The sequence below is a fragment of the Fundulus heteroclitus genome, chromosome 15 (assembly GCF_011125445.2).
Source record: "Fundulus heteroclitus isolate FHET01 chromosome 15, MU-UCD_Fhet_4.1, whole genome shotgun sequence".
NCBI classification, from domain to species: domain Eukaryota; kingdom Metazoa; phylum Chordata; class Actinopteri; order Cyprinodontiformes; family Fundulidae; genus Fundulus; species Fundulus heteroclitus.
Genome location: NC_046375.1, coordinates 902,035 through 918,605, shown reverse-complemented (window position 1 = coordinate 918,605; position 16,571 = coordinate 902,035). Strand labels below are relative to the sequence as shown.

Below are 16,571 nucleotides of genomic sequence, written 5' to 3'. Positions count from 1 at the left end.
TTCTTCCAGCATCGAATATGACAGAAACAAGTTAGTTGTAACCACTGCCAAGTTAAACTTTGGTATTGAACATAAAATGGTAATGCTGCTCCCTGCTGTTACCTCAGAAATTGCCTGTTTTTGGTAGATTTTTTCCCCATAAAGAGAATTCCTTGTCAGTGGCAATAAGCTTTAATTTATTATTATTGCTATTTTTTGTTTTACATGTTTAAGTTGAGCTTTACACTAAATATGTGTTACTGATAAGTGCTACAAATGTTACAACACCTTTGTTCATATGGCAGCAGAACATTAAAATAAAAGTGCTCTTTACACTACTTTTGAATTCATTCTTGGAGTTTGTAAATACAATGCGATTAATCGCGATAAATCAGGGCAATTAATCGCGATTAAATATTTTAATCGTTGCCCAGCCCATATCCTTCAAAATAAAAGGATAGCTATAACGAAATTTAATTCAAAAGGTTGTGATCAAGGGCTATGAGCCTGTAATGATTAGCACTAACAATTGGTTTGTTAATTAGCAGTTATGAACTTATTTATACCGGAAAAGTGTTAACTAACCAGTTGTTGACTGGTTAGACTTGTCCAGCAAATGTTGATAACTTTTAATTATAATTGTCATTGGAGTGTTAATCCTTACTCCTTCATCACAAGCCAATGAAAATGTCTGTTTATTCATTTATTAACTCAAAAGGAGATAATTCGATAACTCTTAGAGACCATTCAATTTCTGACTCAAAATTATCACAAACACCTACCATTTCACAAGCTGTTATTTATTAAACTGATAGTTCCCTGTTACAGCAATTATTCTCCTTAATGAAACACTAGGAAACACTTCTCGCTATTCAATAGAACATGCAAGAAAAGTGTCCAAAAGTCCTGTTTGTGGGACTTAAAGTTGGTGCCACAACCAAATCCTAAGCTATCAGCAGTAGATACTAATTATTTGGATCTGCTAACAAAAGCACCAAAGAGGGAATTAAAAGTTAGTCTAATTTGCATCAATATTGTTGCACTTCTGTTTTTCCATTCAATGCTGTCCTAGAGCAAAATGATCAGGAATTGTCCCATACGTTTGCATGAGTATGGAGACAGCAGCCAGCTCTCGTTATTTCTGCTTAAACTTAATAGTAAAGTTGCACATCTGCATTGAAGATGTAGAGCCCTGACTAGCTTACTTTATTTTAATTTTAAATTCCAATGAGATAGGCAACTGGGGACATAAAACCCATAGATCCATCTGTCCAACAACCAAGTGGTTTTAAGAGAAGTGTAAGATGCCTCAGTGGCACAGAACCATGATACAATATAAATAAGATACCAAAGATAAAGAGGTACCCATAACATACAACACTTTTAGTATCTAAATTAGAATAAGAAAGTTTAATAATTGTAGCTTTTTGGATCAAAAGCTAATGTTAATAGCACTCATGTCCAGATTTCTTTTAATTTGTTGCTTACCAGCAGAAGGTGACGTACTATTTCCCATAAAGTGCAATGAGATCTCAATCACCCTGTGTTTCCCAACAAGAGGAGTACATTAAAATGTGCCAGGGGGTGGGTGTTGTTTGACAGGGAAGTCTAGGAATTTTACAGTTTGATTACCAAAGAATCTTATTAATAAAGTCGTCATAAGGGCGAAAGTTTTGTCTTAACTTGTTTTTTTTTATCAAAAAGGAGGTTTGATGTTTCTTGGTTAGTTCAGCCATTCTCTTTAAACCACACCTCCAGATAAAACAGACGTTCTTCCTCTCTGAGGGATCAGTTGCAGCCTCACATAAATAGAGAACTCACAGTTAGTCAGGGTATTTTCTTCTCCACTCAGTGTTGCCTTTATCTGATTTTTTTTGCATGTTTACTGTGCGTTTTTTCCTCTGTATCTTTTGGCGTGGATAGAAAAGGATTCTCTGGGTTCACTGCAGGGATCTATGAAGGTAACTGTTGAATTCATCGGACAAGAGAGAGAGAGAAGGAAATCTGTGCCTGCGGAGAGAAGATTCACAGCCCGGGGCAGGGTGAAAACGAAGAATTCTGCCTGAGCTTCTTCACTGTGGTGGAAACAAGAAATGGCTGATAGTAATGAAAATGATACCTGTAAGACACCAAATAATACGTCCACATATGAAGTCCTCTCCTGGGTGATGGCTGGAGAATTCACTCTGGGACTACCTCTTAATCTCTCAGTGCTCTACGTCCTCGTTTTCAGGTAACACTGCTTTTCTGTTGTTAGAATCATTTACATTTGGGACATCAGAGAAACAGCATGCTAAGATTAATAATTAAGTATATATAAGGTCAGAACAGTGTGGGTAAACTGTTGATAATAAAGACAATTTAGATGCATTTGACCTGCAAGTTTGCACTTTAAAATATGTCTGCTTTCTCTGCTTCAAGACTGTATAAAATAAGTTGTTGAGTCTCTCTTATTTGCATGTACAAATGACAAAGACATTGATGTAGTTTATTTAATAATTCATAATAAAATGTGTAGATGTCAAAGTGTGGTTTATAGAAATTGTGCTGCATGGCCACATAGATGTCAGATTAAAATGATGCATGTGTGGGAAAGAGCTCGTCTCACAATGCACGACAGGCCGACCACAGTGTAACATCTTCTTTGATGCAATCATACATTTCCTGAACGCAGCAATTTTGAGAAAAAAGTCAAGCCCTGACACGTGAAATTCAAAAGTTTTCTTCATAATACTGCAAAGAAACATCAACAGTTTGAACAAATCATAGTGTTGATTTGGTGGATCAAACATTCAATGTTCTGCTTCTCTCTGTTTACTTCTACTAAATGTTCTGTGAACTGCTTCCTGTTTAGGTTCAAATTCTGGAAGAACAACTGCGTGTTCCTCTTCAACATTGTGCTCGCTGACTTTTTGCTGGTGGCCTGTCTTCCTGTCAAGATTCATCATTATCAGAACAACCTGAGGCGCAGTGAGGATCCCACAGTTTGTGTCTTGATGCTCTTCATGCTGTTTCTCAATCGAGGAGCCAGCATCGTCTTCCTTATCACCTTGTCTCTGGACCGCTACTTCAGCGTGGTCCATCTCGGGAAGAAAAACTGTGTGAAGGTGTTTAAGAAGTCTCCACTGATCTCTGTGATTATATGGGTGTCCTTACTGCCGTTCACCATCCCCACGATGTTAAGCACCTTTGAATGCTGCAACAGCTGGGGCCGAGTTGTGACCCATATATCTGAAATGTTGACGGACACCTTCAGAGAGGTAACGTTTTGCTTTCATTCATTTATATTAGGTTGTCTCCCTGTGCATGTGTGGGCTCTCTCTGGATACTCCAGCTTCTCCCACAGCCCAAAAACCTGACTGTTGGGTTAATTTGTCCAAATTGTCCTTCGGCAGGAGCGTTATGTTTGTTTGTCCCGTGTGTCTCTGTGTTGCCCTGTGATGGACAGGTGAACAGTCTAAGGTGTCCTCAGTGACTATTGGAGATAGGCACCGTTAGGACTGAATACTTCTGAAAGACAGTTTTTTTAGACTTTCATCTGTAAAACCATTCTAAAACATTTTATCTATCAGTACACCTTGCATTTCATCAGTCAGATTCTCTCAATACAAAAAAAGCAAATGTTGTTTTTTTACAGTCCATTATAATCTGAGACGACAATAGAACTAATGGGTTGGCAGGGGCGGCAGCATTTTCTACAACAAGAAACCTCTATTTTCATAATCAAATCAGCTCTAATTTGCAGGGAACTCTTGATATGTTCCCTGCCAATAGATTAACCGAGTAATCGTAAAGAAATGGTGTCATCAGGGGCAGGTAGAGGCCAACAGAGTGGGGAAAGTGGTTAAGAGGTTCCAACAGACCAGAGGCAAACACACATAAGAACTTCATTGTTTCCCTGTGAATAAACAGATAAACCAGATATTTCAAATAATCAAACCGGTTTGGAACAAAATCCATGCATCCAAGTACAGAAAAAAACACTAGATTAGTTAAAAGGACACAGTGCAAGCAAGAGAAAGGTAAGACGTAGTGATTTAGCATGCAGTCCAACATTTCAACCGATCTGCAGCTATTTACATAAACCCACTGCCTCTCAACGGAGCAACCATTCAAGTCATTAATTATTACCTACAGGGGTAAATCTTTCCACTTCACTAACAGCCTACCAGTGTTTTTCTTTACGATTCAGCACTGACTTGTAGTTTTCCACCAGTCTTTTCTTTCCACGAAACTAAAAAGCTGCGATACTCACTTATTATTTACTGCACCAAGCACTGCTACTCTTAATCATAAGTCTTATCTTTTGTCTAGATCGTCTTCTTCTCTCAAATCATCATCCCCTACATCATCCTCATTTACTGCACCGCTCGCATCGTCAGCCGACTGCAGATGAAGACGATCGGGGAGAAGGCCAAGCTGAGGAGAGCTGTGTTTGCCGTTGTGTCTGTGGTCGTAGTCTTCTCCATCTGCTTCCTGCCGTGCACAATAGCCCGGGCGGCTCTGCTGATTGTGCGGGTGAAAAGAGGAGAAGGAGAAGGAGAGAAAGAAGACATAGCTACCCAGGTGTACGACGCCCTCATGGTTTTGTCCTACGCCGACTGCTTGCTGGACCCACTGGTTTACTGCTTCTGCAACTCAGGGTTTAAAGTTGCTTACATCTCCACTTTCTGCCCGCCGTTTCTCAGAAAGAAACTGCTGGAGTCCGTCTCTGGCCCGTCAACTGCTACAGCTACAACTCTAACCTCAGGAGCTAAAAGTGTTTCTTTACAAATCCTGGATAAATGATTATTAATCAACCTTTCTTATGCATCACGGATTATATATATGCAGTATGTCACAAAGACTTGGCAACCGCTGTTCCACCCATGCAGGTGTTTTCTAAAGAGCAAAGCTTTACACATAAGGCAACAGATACTGATCATGACCCACAGATGACCAGATGGATCCTCAATGAAAATTGTTTCACGTTTAAAGCAACTTTTGACCACTAGGGGAGCTAGCGTCCCTGAAGGGCCCTGGCGTCTCCCTCTGTGTTGAACAGACTGATGAGGTCATTGAGTTACTCGTAAAGACAAGGCCACGTTCACCCCTCTAGATGATATCCTACATCAGAGGAAAAAAAATGTCTGATCAGGAAAGTGTCATATCTGTTTTGTTGCGTAACAACTGTCAAAATTCTGTGTTCTAGTTATTTGTGTATCTATTTCTGTCCCATTTGTGGCTCGCTTTTTATTAGATTTTTCTTTAGTAATCTACTTTATTTGGTTATAAAATCATGAAATATTGCAATAACATGTTTGCAAAAATTTTTTTCATAAAAATAAGCTTTGTTACTTGTACATAGGCTGAATGTGTGACAGCGAAGTAGCATCAGTTTGTGAATCAATGTTACTGCTTTGTTCGATAATCTCAAACTCTGCAGTAACATTATATCAACACTTTATTACCTTTAGATTTAGATCTAACATATTACATTATATAATTAGATATTCTGTGTACAACAGGCAAAAAAGATAATTTACCTGTGTGATCATAATGATGCAAAAAGAAAATGGGTCTTCAAACTCCAACGAGCAAACTCCGTTGCAGAGTCCACTCTTGTTTTTCCTCTGAAGTGATCCCTGTCTTGCTTTCTTTTCTTGACCACCTCATATATAGTTTTCATCTTTTTACTTCCCTTGGCCATGAAAAACTTTGACTTGAAGATAAGAAATGTAGAAGCACGGTAAGGTTAGCTCTAGTGTCTAGTGGCTTAGACCGCCGTAAGCGTCCTCTAGGTCACATGACCCAACGGCGTTCTGGGTCACGTGACGCAATGGGCAACGGATCAGACCCTCCCAAATTACATAGGCGAGTGCTTGAGAAGGGAAATAATTTAATATATCTGAAATAAAAGCTATTACATTTGCTAAAAGTTACGTAGTGTTGCTTTAAGTTGGAGAAAACCAACCTTTGGGTATCAGAAAGATAAATTGCAGAAACGCAATTTATAGTTTTCTGAAAGTATGTTAATTTCAGGAGATAATGTGTGAGTCTTTGACAGTAAACTGTACGTCCCAACCTTTCAGTTTTAGGAAAATAACCTTTAATGTTCCGATATCGAACCTTTGCGTTCCAGAAAAGCAACCTTTCTGTTTCAGAAAGGCAACGTGTACGTTCCAGGAACATCCTATAAGCTTCAGAAAAGTGACCTGTATGTTTGAGGATGGGAAACTGTAGGTTCCAGTAAAGTTTCAAAAATGTAGCTTGTTGGTTTCAGGCAAGTAAATTCAAGTTCAAGGAAAATAACCTGTGAGCTCCTGGATAGTAACCTTCTAGTTACAGATAAATTACCTGTAAGTTCCAGAAGAGTAACATTTAGTTAGTTCCAGGAATGTAACCTGCAAGTTTCAGGTAACTTAAATAAACTGTGAATTTTAGAAAAGCAACCTGCATGGAGCAGGAAGCTAAACTGAAATAGTGTAACTATTGGTAACAATTCAAGAAATAAACCAGTTGGTTTCAGTAAAATAACCTGTACAAATTTTAAGTTTTAAGGAATGTATTTTTTGTAACATTTTAATCCAGGTTAATGTTTTTTTTAACCTGGATAGGCAATTTTCTGAAAATGCCTCTGCAATTTTTCCACTGGAAGTTTTGCGTTACCTCATGTGTTACCCTACTGCTGCAAAGGAAGATACAGTCCTGTGAAGATGTTTGTGCCAGTTAAAAAAAACCCCATTTATGCGTGTTTAGACCTCTCTTGTCTAAATATTTTGCTTGATTTTGTGTTGCTGTGTGGTATAATTATGATTGTATATCGGAGCACTTATATTTATTTAGAGCTTGATGTCTTTTCTGCAGGTAATTAAAAGAAAGAGCCCAGCTCAGTGTTTAATGGCTGTTAAAACTTGAAGTGTTGGACTTTTTTTCTTTCAGGATTTTTTGTTTTGTTTTTGCTGAGTACAAAATGTTGTGTCTATTAGCAGGACCTTAAACAAGCCCGGTCTGTTTTTGTCTCAATTCTTTTTTTTTTTTTATTACTCTTATTTTAGAATCTGTGTCATAAAAAATACAAAACCAAAACTAGAAAGTTTTAATAAAACTTTTTTATGTTTTTACCAAAACAATTAATGTGACACTGTTTGTCTAAATCAGACTATTTGTGTTCTGTGATGCTAAGTGAAGGGCTTTGTATATGGCTGCTGTAAATACATCCCACTCAGGAAGGAGTTTGGGAGTTATCGCCTTCTAAGCCAACATCCAAAAAGTCCTCCTTACGATGCCTTTTTTTTTTTTTTGCTACTTCCTTGTTTCTTGGGGCTCAGATTTCCACTTTTTTGCAAGCATTTGCAAAAGCGTTTTTAGATTGTAATGTCTGTAATTACATATTTACCAATCATTTAATTCATCTTAACAACCGCAAACAACAGTGAAGGTGTGAACATGTTGACACTGTGCGCTGTTGCAACAATTAAAGTGGAGGTGGCTGTTGAGCTGGAGCCCAGAGGTCTAGGCAGGCAATTATTTCAAGAATATCAACAACTAAGAAAAAAAGGTATGAAAACAAAAACATACACATGCAAAGGATAACAAAAAACTCAGATGTGTTGCTGTTCCTGGTGTATTTTTAAAATGGCTCAATTGTCTGACTTCTGCTTAAAGTTTAATAAGCCAACCAAGCAAAAAAAGAGGTGTATGGTTTAGCTCTTGAACTGAAGTCAGTCAGAAAGTTATAAGACTCAGAAGAGTGGAGGGTATGGCCATGGTCCTTCAGGTTTTTTACTTTGGGCAACTCAGAGGAAATCTGCTAATGTTTTGGATGTTGTAAATGCAATGAATAAATTTAAGTCTTAGATGATCTAAGAATATTAAGTTATAACCCTACTGACTGTTTCATGTTGGTTAGGCTGTGTTGGAAAGACCACTGTAAACTGATCAAATACTGTCCTCTAGTGGGGGAAGACGGAGACTCAGATTAGGCAGAAAAGTTTAAAGAAAGTGTTTTGCATTTGATAAAATATTTTTTGTTGATGTTAAAGTGTAACCCCCCCCCCCCCCAAAAAAAAAAAAACTGTATGATAAACTGCAGATAAACTGTATACACTGGGCCTAAGGGTACTACTCTAATGTCACTGTGCATTTTTTAAAAACATTGTTATGCAGTGCTGTAAAAGTACTGAAATCTCGGAGTCAAGTAAAAGTATAAGTACCTCTCCAGAATATGACTTTGATAAAAGTCCAAGTCACTGACTGAAATGTTACTTGAGTAAAAGTCTTAAAGTATCTGAAATGTCTTGTACTTAAGTACGAAAATTACTGTAAAAATAGATGTACTCAAAAAGTAAAAAGTAAAAGTAAAAAGTAAAACAAAGCAAATGCAGTTTGATTGACATGTTTTAGATTTTGGTAAACTTTGAAGGTCAAATTCAATTAAAATAAAATAAACAACCAAGTGTTAGAGAAAATTAGACTAAGTTCAAACAGAAAATACAACCTTTTGTAAGCTTTCAGTTTTCCTTCTTCAAGTAAGGTCAATGCTATGCACTTTAAAATTGTACACAACCAAGTGCAGGCAAAGGGGGTGTATACTAAGAACATGGTTAAGTGATAAAACAGGCTTAGTTAACCTACAGGAAGTGGTAACCCTGCTAATAGATACACCACACACACACACACACACACACACACACACACACACACAAGTATATATATATATATATATATATATATATATATATATATATATATATATATATATATATATATATATATATATATACATACATAACTGGGCAAACTGTTAGGTTATTTAGTCCTGTTTCAATGATCATATTCTGAATTAGCCACACATTCTTCTTTCTCCCTTTGCACAGTGAAGCTAAATTACTTCACACCAGCAATGATACCTAATTCAGCCACTAGATAGGGGTGTTTCAACACAAAACAGAAAATTATTTATCAGAAACTCAACAGTTTTCTCATAAACTGAGTGACAGAATACGGTCGAATTTTGGCAAAAGGACCAACATAAAATGGAGACAAAAGGTGGAGGAAACCGAACTGGACAACAGTTCCCTTGAACTGGAAACACATTTCAGCAGATCAACACCTCTTTTTCTCTGCGCATCTTGATGCTTTTAAGTGCCAGCCTGGAAAGTGAGAAGCGCTTAATGCAGCGATCAAACACCAGAGAGGAGAAGGAATCACAATGGCAAACTTCATATGACCATTTAGTCTACTGACATCATCACATACAATACAGAAAATACTTTCTCACCTCTTATTTCTTTCTAGAGGGTGTATTTATGTGCATATTATTCTGTGACTTTTTCCAATTCTTCTAAAATATTTATTATTGAGAGTATTTCTGTAAATAATATAAACATATGTCTGTTCTATATTATTTGCACATTTCTCCAATTTGTATATTTGTCCTATTTATTATTTATCCTCAATAAAATGATGTTACTAGAGCCGCACCTTTAACCCTTCAGGCTCCTGAAACTAATTAATTTCACCCTATGGGGATGATAAAGTTAATCTTATCTGCATGTTAATAATTGTATGATTGTTATAGAAGCTTCTGTGCCCATTTCCTCCAGTGTTTAGGTGGTGGATCAGCCAATCAGCTCTCTCTGTTTTCACCATCTTCCTGCATCAGACACTCGTAAAAAAAATATGTTACATCCTTCAATCAAACTCAAACCACGCCTATATTTCACACCTGTCAAAAAGTGACAGCCGGAAGTCCCGCCTTCCACTTCCGGCGGAAGTCCCGCCTCCCTTAACCGGATGTTACGTCACATCCTTAACTGGAAGCCCCACCTTCTACTGTAACCGGATGTTACGTCACATCCTTAACCGGAAGCCCCACCTTCTACTGTAACTGGATGTTCCGCTTTCTACCTCCAGGGGTCGCTGTCCCAGCCCTCGGAGAAAAAAAACACCCCCCACATCCGGATTTCACACCCACCCCCCACATCCGGATTTCACACCCACCCCCCACATCCGGAGTTCACAACCACCCCCACATCCGGAGTTCACACCCACCCCCACATCCGGAGTTCACACCCACCGCCTTCACCCCGCCCCGGTTGTCGTAATATCAGGCCCTCTCTCAAGCCTCAATAGTGATTGAATCCTTTTCAACATGGCGTCAGGAAGAACCAGCATTGAACCCATCATTGCTGAGACACCCGTCACTATATGGCATGATCAGAGCGATTTTTGGCAAGCTCAGCATACCCCTCACAAGGCTACGCTGTTTTTATGCAGAACTCAGATGCCTCCGAGCCAGCGTATGCAAGAACAATGGTCTTTGGAGCCCTATGGAGCCCGCGGTAAATGGGGGTACGTCTTCAAATATGAAACCGGGGAAATGTACCTCTTTCAATTGGATGATGAAGGTGACGAGCTGCATACTATCCACTCCTTGGGCATGCTGACATAAAACGATTGGGCTGTTCTGAAACTCATCATGCTTCGCAAACTAGCCCCTGAAGAAGTGAATCCGGCAGCAGGCCCTTCAGTGAGACGAAAAACCAGCTTCATCTGACTAAACCCCCAAGAACCTATTCCAGCAGGGCCCTCTGTGAGACAACAAGTCGAGGATGGAATCAAGGATTCACCCCCCGCTAAACGGAGCAAGCGGCCACGTCAACAAGTCGAGGATGGAATCAAGGATTCACCCCCCGCTAAACGGAGCAAGCGGCCACGTCAACAAGTCGAGGACGGAATCAAGGATTCACCCCCCGCTAAACGATGTAAGCGAGTGCTGACCGACCTGAATGAAATTGACAATGATTCAGGAAATAGGATCTTCTCAGCTACTTGGCAGTCGAAGACGGGGGTTACAGGCCGCTGGTTTTTCCGTGCAAGTCTCAAAAAGGCTCAAGATAAAACACAGACGATTATGTTCATGCTGGATTATTATAATTCTCAATGTGGAGTCTTCAGGACATTGCTAGCCATTCCCTTTGATGCCTGGCGTGATAAGATGATTGCAATATCAGACCAGATTTCAACGCTTTTTCGCGATTGCCGCAACTGGAAAGACATTTTGGGGGTCAAGAAAGCGCTTGCATTTTAGACCCGCCCCTCACAACTGCCAATACCACCCCTTCAACGTTAACCACGCCCTTCTCTGTATATAAATAGCACGGGTCCCTGGACGACGACAAATTGCCCCCGGAGCTGTACCCCTCTCCTTCAACCGCAGCCTCACCAAGAGAAACACCATGAACTGGTCCGGATCTCGCCCTGAAGGCCTCGACCTATACCAAGAGATCTTCGTTTTAAGGAGTGACAATTCCGAGTTTACTCCCTCACTACCTCAGACGGCGACCGTGGATGAAGATTCACAAGCGGTGAATCTTCCTGCATCCCCACCGCTTTCCCAAGACTCGGACCTGCCTTGCGGCCATGGAGATCCGACATCCCCGGTGGAGCAAGCCCTTGAGAGCCAGAGGGAATCAGCCTCGGCACCCCCGTCGCCACCTGCGGACACGCAAGCCCTTGAGAGTCAGAGGGAATCGGCCTCGGCACCCCCGTCGCCACCTGCGGACACGCAAGCCCTTGAGAGTCAGAGGGAATCGGCCTCAGCACCCCCGTCGCCACCTGCGGATACCCTGCCAGACGATGAGAGCGGCGCAGATGAAAACGATGGGTGGATTCGCTTCGGTTTCATCAAAGCGGTGAAAACTGTGCTGTATCGTCTTTTGACCGCTGCGATCGGCAAATACATGCACGAAATGTGTTATGGATGCGTTAATAACCGTCCTAGTCAAAAAGAGCATGGATGTTTGAAGCTGCTTGAGAACGAGCTCTACGAACATAACTACTATGGTATACTGCGAGTACTTTATAACGAACGTTTCATGGATGCAGTTCAACGGTTTCTAGCCGCTCGCAACATCCATCATGACAACGACGCTGTTAATGCTGTCATACAAGCGTATCTGTATGAATTAACGATGGTGAAGCGTGTATTTAATACAATATATGGCGGGTATGATCGGCTGGTTGAAGAAAACTGTAAACTAAAAGATCAACTTGATGCCATCACAGATTACTGGCGAGGGTCTTGAAACCAATGCATACATGTTTTCTCATGTCTTTTTATATATTAAACTAGTTAGTGACATCGTATTAAAAAGAGTGTCTGTTTTATTTTCTACATCTTTTCTTTTTGTATATAAAAATGTTTTTTCTTTTTTTTTTTACAATTACTTAGTGGTATAATAAATGAATGTAATTTTTTTCCTGATTATGTTAATAAAAAAAATATATAAACCCTGAATACAGACGTCTTCTCCTTCATTTAGCATCACTACATGTGTGTGGTAAGGTATGGCTGAAGAAAAGTTAATGAAACGTGTATATTACACACCTGCCCACCCTGGTTCTTTTGGCGGAGTAGATAGATTACAGAGGGGTATGGAAAGTGAAACTGGTAAGAAGGTCCCAATTGAAAAGGTTCGAGACTTTTTATCAGAACAAGATGCATATTCTTTACATAAACCAGCGAGAATAAGATTTCCTAGAAATAGAGTGTTCGTCACCAGACCTCTAAAACAGTTTCAAGCAGATCTTTGTGATATGCAGAGTTTATCCAAAGAAAACGACGGCTACAATTATTTATTAACCGTTATCGACGTATTCTCCAAAAGAGCCTACGTCAGAGTTTTAAAAAGGAAAACAGCGTCCGATGTCGTAACAGCTTTCGAGTCTGTTTTAAGGGAGAGTGGGGTTCCAAAGAGGCTTCAAACTGACGATGGTAAAGAATTTTTCAACAAATCATTCAAAGCGTTAATGGATAAAAACGGAATTGAACATTTTTCCACAGCTAGTGAAATAAAAGCCTCGGTCGTTGAGAGGTTTAATTGTACGTTAAAATCAAGAATGTGGAGATATTTCACAGCAAACAACACTCTCCGTTATGTAAACGTGCTTCAGGATCTGGTCAAAAGTTACAACCACAGCTATCATTCGAGTATTAAAATGGCCCCTGTGGAAGTCATCGCTACTAGAGTTTTTCAGGTGTTTCAAAATTTGTACGGGACCAATTCCAAACGCTGCACAAAACTCAAGATGCCGTTTAAGCAGGGTGATCATGTCAGAATATCGAAAGTGCGTTGACTGTTTGACAAAAATAGTTTTGTCAAACAGTTTCACGGACGAAATCTTTACAGTTACAGAAGCGTTACAACGATCGCCTCCCGTATTCAAGCTGAAAGATTTAGACGGAGAGCCCGTCCGAGGTTCTTTTTACACGGAGGAGCTTCAAAAGGTAAAAATGTCGAAAAACAAAATGTATCAAGTGGGTGAAATATTGGGCAAACGCACCATTCGGGGGGTCAGACAGGTCTTAGTACGATGGAAAAATTGGCCTGAGAAATTCAACACCTGGGTGAAAGCCGATGACCTGCGTGATGTATAAAGCAAGGTGCTGCTCTCCGGAGGGTTGAGATTGCACCATGGATCGCATGGCCGAGGACCAAGGGTTTCATCTGACGCTACTATCCAATGCAAGCGTTGATGTTTTTAAGGATAATAGCATATCTAGTTTCCAGGTGGATTTAGCTGAACCTATTAATTTACATGGTCACTGGCAAGTGGCTTTAACGGAGGTTTCATACCCTCACACATGGCATAATGTCCCCTCAGAAAATGCTTATTTTGAATGGCGGAAAGCGGATGAGGAAAAATTCCAGCGCGTACAGATTGGAAACGGATACTACACTAATTTGAATCAGCTTATCACAGAGATTGAAGCCCATCTGAGAAAGATAGATTCTGATATTTATTTCAAAGTCAACCGAACGGCCAATATACTCCAATTTCAAGCCGGAGCTCAGAACCACCTACGTTTTCCCGCTCCAATTGCTTACATGCTTGGAATGGAACCAGGAAAATGGGTCAAATTCGACCACTGGCACGCCCCTAACCCTATCGATTTTAGGGCTGGGTTCTACCATCTGTTTTTATACAGCGACGTTGTTGCCTCACAGATGGTGGGCGACATTCATGCACCGCTATTGCGAACCGTTCAGGTCCGAGGTTCTTTTGGGGATATTATAACTGAAATCTTCCATAAACCGTACTATATTCCTGTTGCCAAGAAACACATTGAAAATATACAAGTTGAAATTAAAACGGATCAGAACACCCCGGTGAAATTTACATACGGAAAGTGCATTGTGAAGCTGCATTTCAGACCCGCTGCCTCACATCGAGCGTTTAGATGAAAAACAGAATATGCATATAAAAAAACACAGGACTGCGGCTGGAATCATTCATAGCAGTGCTGTCAGTCGTATCAGCACCGCTTAAGCGCTGTAAAACGTGAGAAGGAAAATAAATAAAAATCAAGAAAACATGGTTTTCCTGAGAGAGGACCCACACCGTTTCATCTCCTATTACCAAAGCCAGGTCGGGGGCGCTTTACCAGGTTTCTATGGCGCTCCTGTTATGTACGGGCGGGGGATTGGATCCATATTTTCAAAACTATTCCGTTTCGTATCGCCCCTAGTTAAATCCGGCTTCGCAATAGCGAAACCCCATCTGAAAAGGGCGGCCACAAACATTGCTTCAGACGTCATAGGTAAAGCAATGACCAAAATAACAGGTGTGAATAACCAGGAGGGGTCAGGGGTGATGGTTTTGTCGAGAAGGGCTAAAAAGAGACCTCCCGGGCAACGTGTTTGGCGCTCACATAAACTCGCACCGCGGAGGAAGAAGAAGCCAGTTCGCAACAGCAAGCCTAGGAGTAGGAAGTCTGCTGCGAGCAAATATATATTTAACTGATTTAGTATTTTCATTAAAAAACCAATCATGGCTCTTTTACATCAGAAATCATCAGAATGTACCCTGGCCGAACTGGATCTTTTCACGGTCCCTATGACTCAACTATCTGTGGAAGATAAGATTTACACCGAAATACTACCGGTGTCAGCTATTACAGACACGGGGCCTATTGAGTTCTTTATCCCCGGAGATGGAGAAAAATACCTGGATTTGAACGACACCTTACTCCATGTCCGTCTAAAAATTACCAACGCAGACGGGAGCAACTTGGCTAATGATGCAGCCGTCGGACTGATAAATTACCCTCTGAATACAATGTTCAGTCAATGCGACGTTATGCTGGGAGATAGGTTAATTTCACAGAGTAGCGCGACTCATCCTTACAGGGCCATCATTGAAACCTTACTCAATTATTCGGAGGATACTTTAAAGAGTCAATTTAGCGCAGGTCTCTTTTACAAAGATACAGCTGGAGCAATCGATTCTATTGTTACGTCAGATGGTCCTAACTTGGGTATGAACCGCAGAGCTTCATTCACCGCTAATTCAAGGGAATTACACCTGATGGGACCGCTTCACGCTGATATATTCTTTTGCGAAAGACTCCTATTAAACTCTGTCGACATTAAATTGACCAGAGCTAGCGATGCATTCTCTTTGATGGGACCTCGTGATTCAACCTTCCGACTGAAAATTCTAGGGGCTTCTCTATTTGTGAAAAAAGTTTCAGTCTCCCCGGCTATCCGGCTGGGTCACGCTTCAGCATTAATGAGAGGAAACGCTCTATATCCACTTTCGCGCGTGAATGTGAAAACATATTCTCCATCCATCCATCCATCCATCCATCCATTTTCCAAACCGCTTATTCCCTCATGGGGTCGCGGGGGTTGCTGGTGCCTATTTCCAGCGTTCACTGGGCGAGAGGCAGGGTACACCCTGGACAGGTCACCAGTCTGTCGCAGGGCAACACAGAGAGACAAACAGGACAAACAACCATTCTCACACACACTCAAACCTAAGGACAATTTGGAGAAGCCAATTAACCTAACAGTCATGTTTTTGGACTGTGGGAGGAAGCCGGAGTACCCGGAGAGAACCCACGCATGCACAGGGAGAACATGCAAACTCCATGCAGAAAGACCCAGGGGTGTACTCGAACCCAGGACCTTCTTGCTGCAAGGCAACAGCGCTACCCACTGCACCACTGTGCAGTGGGTAGACTACACAGTGCCATCACAGACTACTACTACTCTGGGATAGAATATGTTTCTGGGATAGAAACATATTCTATCCCAGAAAATTCCAGGATATGTACACAGGAGAATCTGTTTTTGGGTACCTTACCTCGATACATAGTTTTAGGTCTGGTCAACCACGAAGCGTTCACAGGCCGGAGAAGCATGTCCCCTTTCAACTTTAAGCATATGGATGTAGAATATTTAGCTCTCTGCAAAGATGGCAGACAAGTGCCTGCCAAAGCGTTTGAACCTCAATTCAACAATGGTATTTCAGTGAGGGAATATTACAACATGTTCACCGCTACAGGTCGTCATTTAAAAGACCTTCCTTTAAGCATTGCTCGTGAGGAATTTAACGAAGGCTACTCCCTGTTTGTTTTTAATCTCACCCCGAGCGAGGACGCTGACGCTCTATCCCCGGTGTGTAACGGGAATTTGAGACTGGAAATGAGGTTGAGAGTTCCGTTGCCGCACACGACCACCCTGATTGTGTACCCATGTTACGATTCAATTTTGGAAATCGACTCAAAAAGGCAGGTCTTGGTGGATTTTTATTAAAAACAT

General features: G+C 40.8%; 1 protein-coding gene across 1 annotated transcript; it reads left to right on the top strand.

Moving 5' to 3' along the window:
* The first annotated feature begins 1,944 nt into the window (after nt 1–1,944).
* On the top strand, nt 1,945–6,688 carry LOC105940078 (hydroxycarboxylic acid receptor 2). Its single transcript, XM_036147187.1, has 3 exons — nt 1,945–2,212; nt 2,834–3,239; nt 4,294–6,688. The coding sequence occupies exons 1-3, from the start codon at nt 2,073–2,075 to the stop codon at nt 4,765–4,767; spliced, it is 1,020 nt and encodes a 339-aa protein (XP_036003080.1). The 5' UTR covers nt 1,945–2,072; the 3' UTR covers nt 4,768–6,688.
* Nucleotides 6,689–16,571: the final 9,883 nt, after the last annotated feature.